The 20,989-nt window shown below is 38.3% G+C and overlaps 1 protein-coding gene across 4 annotated transcripts; it reads left to right on the top strand.

Moving 5' to 3' along the window:
• Positions 1-1,640: 1,640 nt before the first annotated feature.
• On the top strand, positions 1,641-20,109 carry LOC146323573 (sex comb on midleg-like protein 2). Of its 4 annotated transcripts, none has more exons than XM_084722584.1 (15): positions 1,641-1,797; positions 4,851-4,953; positions 5,888-5,938; positions 6,890-6,960; positions 7,373-7,607; positions 8,445-8,533; positions 8,651-8,894; positions 13,750-14,015; positions 14,115-14,208; positions 14,316-14,519; positions 14,669-14,830; positions 16,223-16,351; positions 16,965-17,186; positions 17,274-17,437; positions 18,417-20,109. In XM_084722584.1, the coding sequence occupies exons 2-15, from the start codon at positions 4,932-4,934 to the stop codon at positions 18,540-18,542; spliced, it is 2,079 nt and encodes a 692-aa protein (XP_084578710.1). In that variant the 5' UTR covers positions 1,641-1,797; positions 4,851-4,931; the 3' UTR covers positions 18,543-20,109. The 4 variants fall into 4 exon arrangements, with proteins under 4 accessions (XP_084578710.1, XP_084578709.1, XP_084578708.1 ...); XM_084722583.1 differs by having other exon boundaries at positions 5,888-5,962; positions 16,968-17,186; XM_084722582.1 differs by having other exon boundaries at positions 5,888-5,962; positions 17,277-17,437.
• The last annotated feature ends 880 nt before the right edge of the window (positions 20,110-20,989 follow it).

Below are 20,989 nucleotides of genomic sequence, written 5' to 3'. Positions count from 1 at the left end.
CACGATTTATTCTTGTAGAAATACGTAGTAAAATGATAATTTTGTGTGAGCATTTGATTGGATACTTCACTGAATAGTTTTGTTTTGGACTTTCTTATTGATTTTCTGGATCTCAATAGCCTCATTCTCTGTCATGTCCTCCTCATGCTTGTGTGATCTGATGTTGCTCTAAGAGAGGTTAGACACTCTTTGTATACATATGGACCAAAACATCACTGCGACACAAAGGGTACATTTTATTGGGCAAATACAGACTTTTGTCTCAATCATTTAAGTCACTACCTCATCTATGAATTTATTACAATGTCATAACTGTTACCCTACTTGTTAATGAATGACATATGTTTTAGCAGCAGAAATCTACATTTTTCTCCAGTTTTCATGAACATAGCTTAAAGGCATATAATAAATTCTTATCAGATGGCCACAGATTTTCTGGAACCTAATGCAGATTACACATAAAAGATGATGGGAAGTCACTGACAACAAACAACATCAGCAAGGTGGAGCATTCAATACAGTCGTGTAAAAATACTCCATTACAAGTGAAACTACTGCATTCAAAATGTTACTGAAGTAAAAGAATGGAAACATAATCACAAAAATCTGCTAATAGTACTAAATGCAGAAAATGACCCCTGTAATTTAAAATAGATAAATATTGAATAAAAAGTAATATTTCCTTTGGTATTGTCTTGGACTAGAAGTTAAGCATACAATTGCACAAGTACCGTAAATTTGTACATTAGATAAATGGTACTTGTGTTCATTTTAAAATAAAACACAGATATTAGTTCCTTTTTCTTGAATTATATTATATAGCTTTAGGGCCACTTCAGGAGTTGACACATGCTAATGTTGGTGATTCAGGCATGATATTGTGAGAGAAATCTGTATTCTACGGGAAAATTGTGGGTGGGGGAAAAAACGAGTTTGGAACTGCCATGGGACAGTTCTCTGAGTCATGCTTGGCTTGCTGGCTCATGTGGTTGACGTACCTTGTGGCATAGAGTGACACCAACTTTCAATGGAATTGAAATAATTTTTATTTATTTATTTATATATTTCTTTGTTTGTTTGGTTTTTTTTTCATTTTGAATTTTTCCCCCCTGAAATTTCCAAATATTAAAATCAGTTTTAGGATTTAAATTTACATTTTATTATTTCTTTTGTGTTATTCTTTTCTATTATTCTGATATGTTCAATTGTGCTATCTATTCTGTTTACTACAAAAAAAAATTACACTGATGTATGCACTGGATGAAATAAATCAATGTTAGGATTTCCTCCGTCACATTTTTTTTTTTTTTAATTTCAGCCTTCTGCCTTTAGTTTTTTATTCAACAAAGTGTCAGTGGTTACATTATAACACAGTCTTTTGTCTTTTTTTTTTTTTTTTAATGTTTTTCTGTCTGACATTGACTGAGCATTTTGATCAGTTTTGAACCACAGCAGGGGCTGCGTGAGAAAGACCTTGTAGAAAGCAAAGAAAGTGAAGATGGATGACTCGGTTTACTTTCTGAAATCCAAAGTTATAGCTCGAGTAGTCCAGACGCTGATTGGATAAAGTGAGCAAACCTGTGCCTGATTGGCTGTAATGTGAGTATCATGAAAACTAATTGGGCTACTGCTCTGCACACCCAGCTTCGCTCGCTGTTTTGCTCGTCTGTGCTCTCTGTACAACACTATCTTCGGCATAAATTACATGCGTGTAAGCATACACTACATTCGTGAAAAAATGGCAGCTGACGATTAGAGAAAAGTGTGTGGATCTTCAGTCGAAAAAAGACGGCACTTGTAAGTTTTTTCTTTAGACTAAATAATATAGAGTTTCGGGAGAGGGTGAGATGAAGCTACACGACCCAGGTTCAACGTAATTATCCTCGATAATATGGAAGAAACTGCTCTCAGAGGGTTAACGTTAACGCTAAGGTTAGCCAACCTAGTTATTAGCCAGCAGTGGTGGCTAGCAAATCAAGCAGTCCCAGTTGTCAACATTGGGTCCAGACTATTACCTGGAACCGTATAGCGTTACACATCAGATACGGCGTCTGAGAGCTGAGAAACAATTTTAAATATATTAACCGCTCTAGTGTAACGTTTTATCTAAAGTAAATTTACGCTACAATGCTATCTATCTCGGCATTTAGCTAGCCGTTACCAGCGAAGTTAACGTGAAGAGGCTGATGTGAGGTGACATAACCAGCCTGCTAACAGTTAACGTTTATAGGTATGATAGCTGGAGTAGCCTGGAAAAACATTGGAAAGTTAATTTATCCCTGGCATAAGGCAACATTTTCATGAAGTTATAATGTGAGGTGTTATAGGTTGTTAATAACGAAACCCTTAAATGTGACGTTATTTTGTCCCACAGAACGATAACGTTAGCTAGCTTCATTATAATACTCATCCCAAACGGCTAATATTACCGTAAGTGTTGATGAGTGTTGTTACTGTAAACGGTCACTTGACCTTTAGTTTAGTTTATATAGATATATGTGTATGTAGCAATAGAAATAGTAAAAAGTTAGAACAAAAAATGCTTATGAAGAAACATCCCCTGTATAAATAACAAAGGTTATGTTTCAAAGTGTCAAGACTAAATTGTCAAATAAAATTGCATACATTACAATGAGATCAAAAAGTGCTGGATTGTTTGCAAATTATGACCATTTCAGATGTTTTTTGAACAATGATAATGTAGATGTTGATTGTAGTAATGTATTACAACGTGTATTGATTAAGCCAAGTCCGATAATATAGAAGATGAAGGTCCTTTGAGTCTCTTGTATAATATGAGTGAATGTCTGAAAACAAATGGAAAAAACATCTGGAAAGCGCCAGGCAGTTCCTGAGCCAGGTATATATTCACATAAACAACCGCTAGCAGTTAGTATTTTCTGAAAAGAAGAATAGATGAATCGCATCTTTTAGTAAAGCTAAGCACTCAAAAAATTATTTTGGATAATCAAAATCTTACCGAGAAAAGTGGGACATGTGGTGGCCCACACAGTATTACAGTACATAATATAAGGATAAATTAAGCTGTAATAAAAAGTTTAAATGCAAGAATGATTTATCAATGAATGAACTCTACTCAGAATTCCACTTGACTCTTTTTACAGACAAATTCAATGTGGTGTTTCTATGTAAATTCTTTGTCTGTGACTCCTAGAAATTTAATGTGAAGAACCTGAGTTATTTCAGTTTTGTCTATGAATAATTTGGCTTTTTCTTGAAGAAATGCAGTCTGGTTTTATGTGTTTTACATCACAAGATGTAGGGTGGCTGTTTATGTTGTGCTCTCACCTAACTCAGTAACACTAATTCACTAGTATTTCAGTCATGAAGTTAGTATTGCAGGTAACATATCAGCACTAAGCTGGAATTTGCAAATCTTTGAAGGGAATGTCCATTAAGGTAATGCAGTGTCACATGGGCTGTCCCAGTGCACCACATAGGCCCGTTGTTACAGTGGTAAACCTCATGAGAAAACCCACCATGTTACAGGCTTTCTGTGTCAGTGGGAGTGTCCCATTACTGGAATACCACACTACAGTACATGAAAGCGGTTCTGATATGTTTTACTTTCAGAAAAAAGTTTCCCTATTTTCCCTTTGCTGACAGTAGCACCATGTAACATATCTTCAGATTTCATGTGGTTTCCCACTACAGGTTGTTGTCACTGGTGCTTCTCTTTTTGCTTCCAAACCAAATTTTAGATTAAATATCACTGTATTCCTTGAACTTCCATTTGTTCAGACGTAGCGTATCAGTAGTTATTTTGTACAAAATCTACAAATAACTACCAAGTAGTAAGTAGAAGTGTTTGACTTTATTGTTATTTGAAATCAGGTGTAGTATATTTTTGTTGTCCACAGCTGTAGTTATTGGGGCTGGGTATTTTCGACTCCATACCTTAAACCTTAAGGTATTGACTGAAATAAGTACCAAGTAGTACCAAGTAGTATTGTATCTTCTCAAACATGAGTTTGCTGATGTTATCATGCTGACCTTCATTTCACTACAGTTCAACTTGGCTCCTTATTTATAATTTTTTTTTCCTCTATCCTTGTTACTGGCTGATTCCTGTGGGGCAGAATTTTTTTTTAAGGGTTGCGCCAGAAAAAGTGTGAGAGTGGTCCACTATTGCAGCAGTTGTGTGGCATGGTGACATTGGGCAAGGTGTATTGATACAACAAAAAAAATAAAATGCATAAAATGTGGAATTATTATTATTATTATTATTATTATTATCATTATTATTATTATTATTATTATATTGTTATTATATTAGGATTATATTATATGCACTAGTTAATCACTTAAATTGTTTAACAAGCGACAATACTGAACATTTGCTGTTTCCAGCCACACAGATAAAAGAATCAGCTGCTTGTCTGTGTTTTATAGCATTGTAATGTAAAATGGGGGTTTTGGACTGTTTATCTGATTAAACATAGATCTGACATCCTTTAATCTGTGACAATGAGAGATTAATTGTAAGTGAAAATAGTCTTAAATTGCAGCCCTAGCATGTTCATTCCCACCATAAGGTTATGAAAAGGGTACATTGAGTATCTTAAAACACAGCCAGCTGGTCAGCTGTCTGCATGTTTTGCTGCAAGGGGCTATATTCATATAAACACTGCTGATTTCTACACAGTTTCCCAAGTGTCTTATGCATTGAACATTATAGTCCTTGTATTTCATATTGTAATACTAATGAATGACATTACAATTTTGATTGTGTCTCATGTAAATGAACTCAGGAATCTCTTTGGAATTAGTGTGCGTGTGTACTTGTTTGTGCTTCATTTATTAAATATTTTCATCCTTGATACTTTTAGAACAAACTACACAGGCGCAGAAGCATCCTTGGTCACCATTGGTCGTCATCGTAGAAGTGTCACCATTGGTCATCAGCCACCATGGGAAAATCTCCGCTCAAAGGCAAGGAGGTTCCATTTCACTATGCTTGATAAAGACACTGCTGATGACTTTGAAGGTTTTTCTTTTGGTGAAATTGCCCAGATTAAAAAGTACATTTGCTTGTGCTTTGACAGCTGAATCTTAAAGTAAAGTGCAAATACCTTTTGTACAGGTTTCTTAAAGATATTTTTAATGGAGAATTTTGTAGCAGTAAAGTAATTACTATGCCATTACTCAAAATTAATTTCTAATTAAAAGCTCTGCATATCCACACAAGTGTTTTCACTCGTTCTGTGTGATTGTAGACCTCTGCTCAGGTTGAAGTAGACTGCAGTTAAGCAGGGAACATGATGTCCTCAAACTGTATGCATTAGTGATTAAGATGTGTACATTCCCACACAGTCTTTGGAAGAGTGTTAATCAAGCACAATAAGTGAAAACATTTCTGTGGGTATAGAATGAGGCCATAGGGGTTTTATAATGTGACAACATACAGCTTCATTTGTGTTATTATCAAGAGCTTACTGAAGGCATTCCAGAGTTAATTAGATATTTTTTGTGTCATCTGCCATCATGTCTCTCAGTAGGCTTCAGAACAGCATTTCACAAATTGGTTGCATAGATTTTAAGATTTTATTCAGCGTTTGACATTAACTACCTCAGAAATCCATACTTGTTACCAATTGTCAGACTATTATTTCTGATTTGAGTTAAAGTATGCAAATGTGAAAAGCTATTACAAGGTAATTATAACTTTGTCAAAGTGTTCATTGTTCAAAAGTTGTTGGACAAAGTTTTTGAAAAATGTGCATGACAAGGTGTAATTTTGAGAAGGGTATTGCACAGATAAATGCATCAAAACTATATTTTAGTTTGACTGCTAAAATTTGTACAGTTTTGTATTTTCATGCATTTATATATATATTTTCCTTTTTATGACCTTTGTCATTTTTAGATCAGAAAGAAGGCAAAAAGGAGAAACCAGGAAGGACAGTTCCACTAACAGGTACAACTCCTGCAACAACTAAAGGTGAACTGTTTTGATTTGATTTAGGAGTCTTGTTCCTTTATATTAATTTGGAGCTGTGTTGGGTGTTAATGTTTTCATAAGAGCCCTGTAGTCATTTTACTCTGTTACATCAACTTTTTAAATTACATGCCAATGTTATAAAGACACAGATTCACCCTTTCAAAGTATACAAAGCTTAATTTTATCAGATATGTGTTTATTTAGCTTTAGTCCTGTGTCTAATGTCTAATGTTAGTTTTTATTACATTTAGTCTGCTTTATCCTGTTTTTTAGTTAACGTTTCGTTGTGTAACAATTTGGCCATTTTAGTCCTGTCTTAGTCAAAGAAAACTGCAACAGTTTTGGTCTAGTTTTAGGCCATGAGAACTGTTGACATTTTACTCTGCTTTTGTCATCAGGGTAAAAAAAAAGGTAAAAAGGATAAAATGTTCAATAAGAACATTTTATCCTTTTTACCTTGTTTCTTTCTGCCAAGCTCTGTTTTTGTCATTGTTAACTTGAACTTGCTTTCTGTAAAATAGTTGATGAAAGTTTGCTCCTGACTGTGTTCATTGTGTGCTGCCGGTGTAGTCTTGATGTGATGTGTGCACTCGTGCAGCTCACAGGACATGTAACTGCAGCACAGCACAGAAAAGGGCAGTGCTGCATTGAAAAAAAATAAAAAAATAACGAGTATTTGGAAAAAAATTTTTTTTAAAATTACATTTCAGTTTTGTCTTTTCTCAACAACGGTATTACGGTATTACATGTTGATATAGTCACAAGTAGTGTTTAATGGTGTCTGTGCCATATCATTATCTGCTCTTGAACATGGACAAAAATGTTGGATCTTATGTTACCTTTTATAAGCAAAATATTCAATAGGTTGCATTCAACAGTGTTTTTATGGGCAGACTATTTACTTTTTTTAATATGATTTTCATTTAGATGCTTTCAGCTGGGAGGAATATCTTAAAGAGACGTCATCTATACCGGCTCCACCAAGCTGTTTTCGTCAGGTATGTTCCCCTGGATTTTTGAGGTTCATAATACTTATGAGGGGCCAGTTGCATGAAGACCTTGTTTTAGACTTAAAGGTAAATTTAAGTAAATTTGAAATAATTGCTGTACGTACTGACTTTAATGACATTTGTATATTCATTGTGTCAATATTGTAATATCACTGGGGCAACTGTAGTCCTGTAAATTGTTGCCAGATGGGACCGTTTGTCTCATCACTCAAAAGATCTGTATGACTTTGAATGCAACACTGCCCTCCTGAAAGTATAAAACCCTTTAGAAGCATACCTGTCCTGTGACACATGATTAACAGCTGACATTATCTAAACACTTTTATTTAATTTTATTTGTATTTGAGCAGCATATCAGTGCATCTATATATATATCTGTACATTTTCCCAATGTCTGCAGGCTAGAGTCCCACCCTCCAATGACTTCAAGGTGGGAATGAAACTTGAAGCCCATGACCCACGCAACTCCACCTCAGTTTGTATTGCCACAGTGATGGGTTTAACTGGGGTTCGTCTGCGTCTCCGCCTGGATGGAAGCGACAACAGCAATGACTTCTGGAGACTGGTAGACTCCTCTGATATCCAGCCTATTGGCACCTGTGAGAAGAATGGAGACATGCTGCAGCCACCACTGGGTAAGAAAGTCAGGGGAAGTGGGACAGAAGCACACTATTGTTGTCAATTACCATCATGTCAAGAGAGGAAAGTAAAAATCTTAATCTTCAGACATGAGCTGCGATTCTCTGCAGAACAGAGCAGATGATCTACCTTGGCAGATTTTTAATTCTAAATGAGACTCGTTCTATTAATACTTACTATCTTTGCCATGGCAAGGTTATAAAACCTGTGCAGCAATAAAAGAAGAAATGTTAGACTGATAGAATTGGACTGAAAATAAATGAGAATATGCTGTAGAAAGTGTTTCTCAGAACCTAATTTGGAAGAGAAAGAAATGTCCCTACAAGCCTCAGTTATTATAATTATTATAATTTTTAATTGAGTTCTTTGAAAGAAAGTGAAGGTAACAAGAAGTTGACCAGAATGTTTATTTTGTTTTATTTTTATCTTTCTCCATTCTGAATTTATTTATCTGTGTTGTATGTGTCTGTAGCATGAAGGAACTACAACTCTCATTTTGTTGTGCAGCCACGTGTTGTAGAATAATACATTTCTTTGGTTCCTTGATTAAACACTAAAACATAGAAAGGAGGCCCGAACCTTAGTAAGTGGCTGCCACCAGCTTAGAACTTTTTATTGGATTTATAATTTTATTTATCACTCACTCTTTTCTATGTCTATTTTCAATACTTGAGCTGCTGTAGCAAGTGAATTTCCCCAGTGTGGGATCAATAAAGTTGGTTGGCAATGGAAATTACCCACAAAATCACAGTGTGGTAATAAAACTGTTTTTTTGTGTACTGAATTAGCTTTTCTCGCTGTCGTTTTAAATGTTATGAAATTTTCTCCTCTAGGATTTCGGATGAATGCCTCCTCATGGCCCATGTTTCTGTTGAGAACCTTAAATGGAGCAGAGATGGCACCAGGAACAGCCTTTAAAAAGGTATGTGATGTTTCAAAATGGTTTGAAAACTTTCATTACACAAACAGCATGGTGCCATCTTATTGGCACTGCATTCATGCAAAGGCTGTTGCAATGAGGATATTGCACTCATTCCAGGAACCTCTGAGGCCCACGCAGAACAACTTCAAGCCCGGCATGAAGCTGGAGGCTGTGGACAAGAAGAACCCGTACCTCATCTGCCCTGCTACTATCGGAGAAGTGAAGGGTGACGAGGTCTTCATCATGTTTGATGGGTGGCGAGGTGCCTTTGATTACTGGTGCAAGTACGACTCCCGTGACATTTTCCCTGTGGGCTGGTGCTCCCTCACCAAGCACAGCCTCCAACCACCAGGCAACAGTGGTGAGTGTGACCCTCTAGGTGGCAGCACAGCTCTGCAAATACAATGAGTTGGGACATTGCCCCCACAGCTTGAACAATACAAACACAATTAACATCAATCATGCGGTCTTGTTGTTTTGTCTGGCACAGTAAAACATACAGTCTAATCTTTAACAGGTGTTGGACATATAATAGAAGGAAGCATGAATTCTGCCACTTGCTCTACATGCAATCTAACTGAACACATATCAACACAACTCCACAAATGTAAAGTCTGAATGGAGAAGTTTCTGTAGTTGAAGGAGTATAAAAATAGTTTTACAGTTCAGATGAATGAATGGTGTGTTGGCTGTGGCTTCATAGACTGCACATTGGTTTCTGATGATTCAGCAGCAGGGATGATGTTGGTTTCGGTTTACTAGTTGTTCAAGTCTGCCGATTGATTGGCCAGTTTTTAACTTGGTAAGCCGTAAGCAGTTACCAACCTGTCAGAGTCAGATATATCCAATTCTGTGCCAGTTAGATTTATACACACGTGTTGCACGATGGTTCACGTCTTGCGCACAGAGAAACAGGCAGTAACGTCACAGCCATATTCATTGGCACTGGTCACAGCAATACACATATTGTCATGTTGAGAGGAGAAACAGACTAAAAGAGAAGAAAGGCTGGAAAAAGGGAAAGGAGGAGAGGGGGAGAAAAAAGGACTGGACTGGCAGTGACCTGGAGCTCTTTTGCAGAGAATGTAAAAGTTATTTGTAGTCAGTGTTTTATTAGGAACATACAGTGTAACTTTCAGTTAAAGAAAAGTTTGTGTATGCTGTCAATTACAGTTCTCAATAAGAAGAAAAAAATAGAATCAGCCAAAATCGGATTTGGGAGGTCAGACTTTTAAAAAAATTGGAATTGGTCGAAAAAATTGCAATCTCTAGTTTCTCAGGAGCCCAGAACGTAAACACTGGCTCTAGATAGGGCATTTCACAAATTTCACAGCCATAATAAGTTCTCCTACACTCTGTGAAACAGAGAGTGAGATAACATGTTGCAAGCTCACCGCTAGATGCCACTAAATCCTACACACTGGTGCTAGAAATTAAGCTTTCCTAAGCTTTTCTTCATGTTGTCTCTTTTCATACAGAACATGATAATAGATTTGGATTTCTTTTCTATAATGCTCTCAAGCGCCTACTGTGGCTGCACTTTAAAGACAGTTTGGTTGCTTAGTAACATGTTATATATGATGTCTTCAACATGTTCCTCTTGATAATCTGGGACTACATGTAGCGTAGTGTAATGTTGAACGTCATCATGAGCACTGAGCCAACAGTTGTGGGAGACATGAGAAATTCCACAGATACACTGTGGAGTCCTGTCGGTGTGTTTGTGTGTCTCTATGGGACAGGCACGATTACACGTGGGAGGGAAAAGTTTGAAGGATGAGGATTTATATTTGTCATATCAAAAAAATATTATTTACTTTAAAGCTGCGCAGTCCAGTCTCTAAATTTTGCCTAACCCTGTTTGTGCATAAGACTCTGGATGGAGAGGATGAGATAATCAACCACAAAACACATGAAAAACTTCCTAACAGCTATTACTACACCCTGTTTTTAGTTTTTCTAAATGCACTTGTACCTGCTCATATGTGAGTTCTGATGCACCCTTAAAAAATTACATATGAAAAGCACCCTTTCCATACCACCCTATTCTCTCTATTCCTCCCTCATCTAATACCAATCAGTCAGCTTTCTCCGACTCCTCAGTCATTGTTTGCTTTGTTTTGAGCGGCTGTTGAGTTTTGGGGGAAGATTTATTTGACTCTATGTGTGGGAATTGTCAGGGGATCTCGAGTACAGGCAGGAACAGAAAAATATTTACCAGCTGAGTAAATGGGCTGTTGCTTTGCGTGGGTATGTGTTAGCGTACATTTTTTTTCTTTCAGTGCAGTGAGCTACACTTTTACTCTATTTCAGGTCTCAGCTATAGGCCTCTGTGTTATTTTAGAAAGAATGAGTATCACAAAACATACATTTGTAATAAAAAGGATTCTTCTTTTTGAGCATGTCTTATATACTTTGATTCTGTACATTCAAGAGTTGGGTGTTATTCTCTTTTGTGTAGTTCCAATATTTCTTTTCTGTAGATGTGCATGATCTTTGTTTTTGGGATTATATTTAACTACATTTTTGTACAAATGAGGAAAATAATCTTTTTTTTTGATAGTTTCTAGCATGGTTTCCGCGGTGTCATAAAAAATCATAAAAAGTCTAATTTAATTTAAAAATTATTCTTTAGCTAATGCGGTATCAACAGAGAAGGACGGGAAAGTGTGCTTGTAATGAAGTCTGGCTCCACAATGATGCGTTTAAAACCTGGCTTCTAGCAATCGATACTAAGCATAGTGTAATCCATGTAAGAAGGTGTTGGAGCTGTCAAGTTTGGGCATAAAAGCCCTTCAGTCTCATGCTAAATCGGAGAAGCATACCGTTGCTGTGAGGAGTCTGCAGCGGGCCCAGGCAGTCTCACAGTTTTGTAGGCCTACTACATCGACGGCACTACCTCCGGCAGGTCCAAATAAAATGCTGGATTGAAATGTGTTATGAATACAAAGAAATGTTTCAAGTAAATTTTTAATGACGTAATTTTGCTAATCATTTATTTTCTCACTAATCAATGTACGTCATAAATTTAAATCATAATGGTGATAAAAAGGTCATAAAAAGTCTTAAATTTCACTGACTGAAACCTGCAGAAACCCTGAATATATTTATTGGGTTTTCGTGTTTTCCATATTGACAGTAACAATCATAATACAAACAAACAAACAAAAACAGATCAGTGATGATGTCACAGTTAACGAGTTGAGGTGGTGACTTTGGGTCATAGTCGGTGGGCATAAACCAGCCTTGGGAAAGCTGGACTCAACTCGATTTGTCCCCTCCTCCTCTGTTGCTGTGGGTGGTACGACCCCCATAGAGTTACATTCCATCTTCGTAAGCACATGCGTGTGAGAGTGTGCATGAGACATGTGTCTCCAACAGATATGACTGATGTCATCATCTGTGCCCTTCAATAACAGGGCTTTTTTTTTTCTTTCTTTTTTTTGCACAATATACATGGTTTCCACAGTGTCATAAAATAGTAAAGTAAATATAAAATTTTAAATTTTAGGCCTTTAAAAGTCTTAAATACGTAGGGATTTCAGATCTACAGTGTCGAGAATATGTTAATTAGTAAGCAGAAAAATGCATCGAAGTTCTTTAAAAGTATAATTTTGTTTTTGTTGTCATACAGATTAGGAAAATTATTATTTGAAGTCTTGGTCATTAGCCTGTATCAGGGGTGGGGGAAAGAACAATCGGAATAATCAGCAATTTAAAACCCAATTCTTGACATTATAATCACCTGTAACAGTTTTATAAGATAGTCTGTACATTCCTTATGGCTGAACCAATTGGATTGTGACACGTAATGAATGTAAACATGTGCATCATGTTTATCCTGTAAGCTAGGCTGCTTTTTTGTTTTGTTTTGGTGATATTTACATTGCATCATAGGCCTCTGTATTGGAATAGAATCGAATCCTGAGATGCCAAGAGATTCCCACCCCTAGTCTGTGTAATAGCCTGTGCAATAGTAGGAGCTGGAATCGGGAACGGGAACTGTTGAGAACCAGATCCATATTTTCCAGTCCATTGGAGTTGAATGCCTCTGAGCTTTTTACCCTTACCCTTTATCAATGCCAGGGTGTTTTTCAGTTGCACATTGCTAAATGATGGCAAACTCATACGTCAGCACTGCTGGAAACTTGCAGCAAGAAGGAGTCACAGCGCAGAGGAGGAAAGTGTCTCAAGTGTTATTTAATTTCACAAATAAAGATGACAAGAATCCTAGTTTTACTGTCTGCGAAATCAGACAGTCAGGAAGGGTGGAAACACCAACCATATGCTGAAACGTCTTTCTACACAACATGGGCTTAAATTCCAGGAATGCCATCTTTTCATGAGTGCCACTGCTTCCCAACAAGGCAGCACATCAATGCCACACACACAGACGGGCAGGCTTAGCAGATTTTTTTTTCTCTGCCTAAGCAAACCTAAATGAAAAGAAATTATGTACAATTATTCTCTCATTTCATCCGTTTTAGATGGTGACAGGCAGATGTGCTACAGCTAGCTCTCAGCCTACAGCCAGCTCCACTAAAAGTGATCACTGATTATTGAGAGAATCAATAAAGACATACTAGACATACTAAACACACTATTCATTGTGATTTTGCTGGGAAAATGTAAACACAGGCTCAATTCATCTGATTTCACAGAGATATTAAAAATAATTATATAGAAACAGACGATCTTCTCACGGATGGTTTCGTTTGCTCGAGTAGGTCGTACAGACACATAAGTGATAAATTTAAGACTGTTTCATAACCGCTGAAAACTCTTTGTAATAGCTTTAAATGCGTGGCCATGCCAGATGTTAACTCGGAAAACAAGAAATATGGAACTGTATGACATAAATTGGAGTTCTTCCCCTGTTATTTTCAGTAATGAGACGTCCCTTTCCAAACCCACCCGGATTGGCAGAAGACCATTTCTTTGCTTTTACTATAATCCACCAACAGTCACCAGCAGCAGCACATTAGTGGTCACAGGGTCAACAAATAATGACACACAATTTTTCTCTCTAATTAGTCAGCAGAGACTTGACATTGATTGGACAAGTTGTGAGCCATCTCTCATTTTTATAATCCTCTCTCTTTTTACATGCACACATAGTCAATCCACAGTCTGTGGAACCAACAGGCCACTGTTAATACTATATTGAGGCTATCTTTATTTTTTTTTTTTATCTATCTGTGTGTTTTTCCTTTTAGTTACTCTGCCAAAGAACCTGCAGATTCTCCCAGCATCACCCTCCAAGCCCAACAGGCGTTCCATGCAGTCCCCCTATAGACTCCCCAACCCTCTGCCTCCTCTGCCCGTCAGGAAGGGGGTAAGAGGCCGTCGGCCCAAGAGTGAGACCATTGCTCTCCTCAAAGCCGTGGCTGAGGCAGCGGCTGCCCAAAACGGAACTGTACCTGAAGACACACAGCTGGTACCGCGGACCCCCAAGAAGAGAGGCCCCAAGCCTGGAAGCAAGGTGAGATCCAAACTAAGATACTTAAGCATCGTATTCAGACTTTCTACCACCACATTCTTTGTGTTAAATTGTGTCTGCAAATGAATGTGTGTTATTCAGAGAAAGTCTAAGATTCTCCCAAGCCCAGCACAGCTGCCCAGCATCCAGGTTCCACAAGAAAGCCCCGCAAGCCACAACTCTGTGGTCTCAACAGGTATGAATTAATGCTCGCTTGCTTCCCATAATCAGCTGTTGCATGTTTTTTAAAGCTATCATTAGAAGATCTAATCTGTTCACCGTGTTCCTTGTGTGTTGTTCCAGTGTGTGTGTATGTGAATAAGCATGGAAACTGCGGCCCCCACCTGGACAGGAAGCAGATGCAGCATCTGCCAGACCACTTTGGACCCGGGCCAGTGAACGCTGTGCTCCAGCAGGTGGTCCAGTCGTGTATAGACTGTGCATACCAGCCAAAAGTGCTGCTCAGTGCTCTGCAGACTCATTCAGGAGGAGGCGAGATTGTCAGAGGTAGACACACACACACAAAAGCAGCAATCAGATGTATCATACCTCTGAAGTGATAATTGAGACAGCAGATAAATGTTCTCGTTAGATGGATGTACAATTATCCAAGCTTGACGATAGACCAATAAAACCTGTTGTCCTTCATCCCACAGTGAGAACAGATGGTGGAGTTTGTGTGGTCAAACTCCCAGCAGCCTCCAGTGCTTCTTTTGTTCTGCGGTTCTTGGAGACCATGTGTCGTCACCTGCAATGCGACAACCTGTTCAGCAGCCAGCCGTTCAGCCACTACACTGCTTATGACAGAACCAAGTCAGGTAAACCCTGTGTTCACTTGTAAGTGGTGTTTCAGAAAGGAAGCATCACTGATCGGTCAGTTTACCGTTAACTAAAACTTAATTGTCAGCGATTGCTAATGAAGCCCAGTAGGAATCGTAATCTCTTGTTACCTCATGATTCATTTCGATTCCAATTCAGAGGGCTACGATGTGATGATAAAACGATTCTTGATGCATCATATTTTTAAACTCTTGAGTCAGGGTGGTGATGGTTGAATTGTATCCATCTGCAGCTGCTCACACTCAACCATCCTCACCAAAACTCGAAGATAGAAGTATACTTGATGCATGTGTTACATTTAGGGGTGGGAATCTTTTTGTGTGATTTGATGCAGAATCTAGTCTTGCTTGTCTCTTGCATCAGTTTCCCCGCTATAATATGAAACCTAACTGGCAACTAAATGGACCACAGCCGTTTTATTTTAAAAAGTTAACATCATAAATGAGTTTATCACTTTTAAAGCAACTTCTGACTGTATGAGAATAAAAAAACTAATGTGGGGGTGGGGTGTTTCGCTGTGTTAATGATATGTGTCTTGCACTGTTAGCTCTGAGGAAAGCCAGGAAGCAGAACTGGTGCAGGGTTTTTAGGGTGAAACAGACTGAGCAGAGAGTGATTTTCCTCACCAGAGCAGTGGTTTAAGTTGTTAAATGCTGAAGTGCATGTCGCTGAGTGTCTTTTGTTTCTTACAGCTGATCGCTACATCACTTTATTAACATCATAATGTTAGTCTCTGGGTTATGGTGTAAAAAGTGTTTAGATTCAGATGACTTTATTGTCCATTAAATTCACCTAAAATGGAAATTCATCTTTGTCACTGGCATATGGGGAGTACACACTCCATACACAACAATAGAATTGGCAACCAGGGGTCAGCACTCACGCATGCACCCCTCATCCATGAGCACAGTACACTTCAGGTTTGTCTTGCAAACAGAATCATTTAGACACTTAATCAAAACATGATTTTGAGAAGAAGAGGAGTGCGTGCTGTAGACTGTCTTCAAAGCTGAGTTCCCCCTTTTTCACCCTGTCAACATCATGTCAGTTAACATTTAGAAAATATTTTTTTGATATGTATGAATCTGTTCTGAATCTTCCATGTCCGCATCACAGTGCATCTAAGAATTGAGTATTTCGCCCATCCCTAAAAACCATTATGAACATCACATGCAGCCATGACAGATGTAGTGCCTTTTTCTTCCCCTCATTTTAACTTTTTTCATGTGATCATTTATACGTCTTGTGTGGGAGGTAAAGAACTTAAGATGTTAGACTTTGTAGCTATAAATCATATCTGTTTTTCCTTGTGTTGTTTTGTTGTATGTATGCATACACACTATATAACATCCCTTGTTTCTGTGTTTCAGTGAAAGAAGAGGCGTTGGATGCACCATCCCTGGCTCGGGGCAGTAAGCGGAGTCTCTCTGGAGTCTCCCCGCCGTACGCAGCCCCACTGTCACCTAAACACTTGCGTACTGAAGCTCACCCGTCAGAAGGTACTGCTCCTTAATTCATTTGAATTCATGAGAGAAATAACTGCAAAAACTGCATGCCTGACTTTCATTCTGAATCTTTTTATTCATCTCTTGCTTCATATGTCAACACTTCTAAGCCTTTTATACTTCTTGTTCCAGCAAGTGTGAGTTTAGATATTATTTGACCCACACTTCACATCAGCAGCAGATCTGACATCAGCAGCCATACTATATGCCTGCCTGTCAATCTGTAGATGTTCTTTTGGATCAGGTTGAATTTATTTGTCATCCTAAATTGTGAAGGACTGTAGTACTTCTGGTCTGTAGTGAAAATGACCTCATGCCTGCAGAACAAAGCAATAAAGACCTCAGATATAGTTGCAACCTAAAAGTCAACATGTTCAAGCTTTCTTTGAAGTGTACTTTGACTGAAATCATCTAGCAGGTCCTCATGACTACTCTGTCTTGGTTGTATCAACTGTATTTAAATGTTGTCAGTCAATCAACATTATGTTTATGAGCACTAAACTATCACATGTATATATTTTACTTTGTGCCAGAGGCAGATGAAAGTGTATGATAGAAGCCTTGAAAGAACGATATTTGAATGTCAGTTGTGTTTTTGCCTCTCTAGCAGAGACCATGCCCCATGAAGAGAACGGGCTCATAAAGGAGCAGCGCTACATGGACTCGGCCTCCAACTCCATGACCCCTCGACCCCAGACTGTGCGCAGTTCCTCAGAGTACCACTCTCAGGCCAGTAGCCTCTATCACTCTGGCAACGCCACACCCATGCGCCGCCTCTCCTCAAACCCTGCGGAGCTCAGCTCCTCACAGCCTCTGAGACGAGTTGAAGGTACCGTAACAATCTGTGGAACTAAATGAATTTCAGTGCTTTAGTTCTGCCTCATATGCTCAGTTTGTGCTTGTTCTGCTTTGGTAGCAGCCAGCTCCACCACAGGTCCTGAGGCTCTGGCATGTGAGCGGGACAGTGCGCAGCTGCCCAGTAAAAACCCCTCATCCTGGTCCATTGAAGAGGTGATGCAGTTTGTGAGGGACGCTGACCCCACAGCATTAGCTCCACATGCTGAACTGTTCAGAAAACATGTAAGTTAACTTTTACTCTTTAAAGGGATAGTTTGGATAATTTGAAGTGGTGTCAGATGAGGTACTTAACCATAGTCAATGTCTTACCTACAGTAAATGTCAGTTGGTGCGCCCTCAGTTTGGAGAAGCAGGGAGGAGTACCAGCATGGATGGTAAGCAATGAACTGCTGGTCAGGGACTGGACAGGGTCAAAATATATTTTAAAAGTCCAGCTAAAAAATAAATAAATATCAGTTTAAGTGTAGACCATACTTAGAATATTTTTACTGATTTTCCGACAATAAACCACTGTTATATAAGCAAAATATCTTTTTCTCTTTCTCAACCAGACTCCTTTTGGCAATTTTACCTCACAGAACATTGAAGTTGCTGGTCTACAGCTGCCTTGTTCATTTAGTTTTTTGTTATTGTGTGACTTTGGTGAATCCAAACTAACCTTTTAAAACACAAAAGTCACTAACCAATTGAGGCAGCAGTAGATGAGCAACTTGAATGTTCTGTGAGGTAAAATGACTGATTTTGCCAATGTAGTTTGGTTTGGAGAGAGCAATATTTGGCTCATATAACGGCAATTTTCCATCAGAAGAGGCTGTCTGATGGCAAGATAAAGTGGTGAAAATGTTCTGAATATAGCAAAGACTTTTTTTAGATGGACTTTTCAGGTGGCCAAAATAAATTGTTGCTGTCCCTGCCCACAGCAGTACATTGCTTAGCTTCCTACAACAATAATCCTGATGCTTCTTCAAACTGGATCATCTACTGTAGCTGAAACACTGACTATTGATAAGTACCTCATACAACCTGGCTTAAAATAATCCAACTATCCCTTTAAAAATGTGGAACATTACCATGAGGGCCTTCATTTTTAGGCTAAGGCCATATGTCATTTCCTTGTTTTTTATTAGTTTTGGCTCCTCGAGGTCATTTATTTCTCGACATGTTATTTTAATATAATGAGCCCCATTTGTTCTTTCCACAGGAGATTGATGGAAAAGCTCTGATGCTGCTCCGGAGCGACATGATCATGAAGTACATGGGTCTGAAGCTGGGGCCTGCACTGAAGTTATGCCATCACATAGAGAGGTTGAAACAAGGCAAACTGTAAGAGGAGCCAGGGCCACCCCGTCCCTGCCAGACCCATGAGCAATAAGCCCTGAAGGAGCCAGCGCTGGGACACTGACTCATGGGGCATGCAGGGGGCTACATGTTACTCTAGACTCCACCTCGAGGGACTGACTAGATGTTACAACTTCATCCTGACTTCCAGAGTGGAGAAAAGTGTGCCGTGCATTGCTGACACATTACCTCATCCCCTCATCAGTGAACAAAAAGCTGTTCAAGTCTCTGACAGACGCCATTTGACTTTATGAAATCCCAAAGGAAAAGAATCCCTGTAGTGTTTACATTGCATAGCACATGTGCACACGTGGACACGTTTTTTTACGGAGATGAAATCTTTTGATCCTGGTTTTGGATCCCCAAAGATGGAGAATGTTTCTTCTTATATAATGTTTTTATTATTGTTGAATTTCCAGTTAATAAGGAAGAGGTTGATATACTGAGAAAACAAAAAAATCCATCAGATCTTCCCCACGCTTTTCGAGAGAATTTGGATGCTCTCTCGTCTGTGCTGTTGTATAGCTGTTTTCACTCTTCACATGTATGCCTGGAGTATGGGTATACCCGCCTGCCCGAAGAATGCTAATGTCAGTGCATTCCATTCCGTTCACACAACGCTAGACAGACGTTTCATTTGCTCGAGCATCGTCAGCATCACGTTGTATTCTGACTTGTTTTTTTTGTTTGTTTTTTTTTTGTTTTTGATTGAACCTCATGGTTTCCACAAGTGTCCTGCAGGACCATCATCTGCTGTGTGGCAGGATGTATTGTTATCCCCACGCAGCTCCTATCAAACCGCTTGAATCCCAAGTTCTGAGTCGACTTCAAAGTTCTGGGTTTATCAATTTCAGTGAACAGATTCTTAAGCAAATCCGACATTTCTAAGGGCTTTCTGTGTTTAGTTTTGATGTAATATTTTTTATCATAATCACGTTAAGCTCCATGGTCTGCCTGCGACCTCAGTGTTCGTCACTTTTTGACCGTTCCAATCACTGTTAGCTATGAGAACAGATGTGTACAGTTTTATGGGTTTAACCATGAATATCAGCGACAGAATGTACATTTTGTAGAAACTTAATATTTTAAGGAAATCATATACATTAAGTTAGAAATGTGAAGATAAAAGGGGGATGGGGACGTGGTGAATATTTCACAGTGGATTCCATTCTGCTTTTTAATACTTAACACAGCGCTTTTTAGTTCAAATACTCCCAGTAATAGACTCTGCCTTGCTTTACCTATACGACATTTCTCAGGTTTATGTGGTCTTTGTTAGTACAAGCTTTTGTAGCATACTGTTTATATAATATACTTAACAGAATTTTCCTGTTATTCCCTTCCTTGATTTAAAAAGACTTCTTGTGCCATACGATATTCAACACAGGATCGAAGTGCTGTTGATTTCCCTCTCTCGCATCTTCTTTTTATTAAGTACTTGAAAAATATGTGTTGCAAAAAGTCACTTGTCCATTATGTCACACCAGATAAACAATATGTGTTTATGATGTTGTGTATTTCCCTTTTTTTTTTTATAAATCTACCCAAAAACAAAAGGATGTACATGTGTTGTTACTGATTTAGACTGAGGAGCTGAATTGTTTTATTTTAATTCACTGGTGTTGGCTACAAAAACTTTTAATTAGTTGGAGGAAACTAATTCTAGATGTCACTTGTCCAGTTCGTATAAACTGAGAGCTTTGCATAGTAAGAACCACAAAAACAAGAATCAGAAAGTCCAGCATCTCCATCATTAAACCCTCATTAGTCTCTGTGACGTTTGTTTTCAAATGTCGCCTCTCAAGTATGAGAAATAAGCCAGGCCTGCTCAAGTTTATTTATGACGTGAAATATAAGGGAACAAACTGTCAAAACTATTTGAAAACATGTCAGACTTTGAAGGATGATTCTGGTTGATCACAAACCAGGAAGTGCATCTAAAATCCATCGACTGTCTTGGACAAAACATACACTGTGCCAAGATAGACTTTCGTTAGACTGTTTCTGCAGTGAAAGTCATGTGATATTTTCACTCTGAAAAATGCAGCAAACGCAAAACTAATGGGGAATGTTAGTAAAATGACCATGTTGTTACCAGAAGACTCTTGAGTACTCTGAATGTAAAATACTTTACACTCCATCATCAGTGCAACAAATAGCTGCACACTCCTTTTTAGGTTGAACTTAAGACAGAAGTCCTAAATTGTGAAGCACTTTTGAATGGATCAGTGTCTCAACTGCAGAAAAATGTCATGCTAGATGAGTTGGACAAACAATTTTCACATCAGTAGATTTTTTTGCTGAAACCTTTGGAAGCCTGTTTCTGCCCATGTGATGTAAAAAAAAAATCTTAAAGTCATTATAATGAGAAACCTTCTCACAACAATGATTTAGTATCCACACCATTAGTTTCTTATTATTTTAAGAGATTGTCAT

Source organism: Lutjanus erythropterus, chromosome 7 (assembly GCF_056507025.1).
Source record: "Lutjanus erythropterus isolate fLutEry1 chromosome 7, fLutEry1.hap2, whole genome shotgun sequence".
Lineage (NCBI taxonomy): Eukaryota > Metazoa > Chordata > Actinopteri > Lutjaniformes > Lutjanidae > Lutjanus > Lutjanus erythropterus.
Note: the sequence above shows the minus strand (reverse complement) of the source record. Positions and strands in the feature narration are given on the sequence as shown.

Bases quoted from the DNA above. Each gene is read 5' to 3' on its own strand.
- LOC146323573 (XM_084722580.1), top strand. From the start codon at position 4,932: ATGGGAAAATCTCCGCTCAAAG. The intron at 14,016-14,114 runs GTGAGATCCAAA...TGTGTTATTCAG, and splicing joins GCCCCAAGCCTGGAAGCAAG to AGAAAGTCTAAGATTCTCCC. The intron at 14,831-16,222 runs GTAAACCCTGTG...TCTGTGTTTCAG, and splicing joins TTATGACAGAACCAAGTCAG to TGAAAGAAGAGGCGTTGGAT.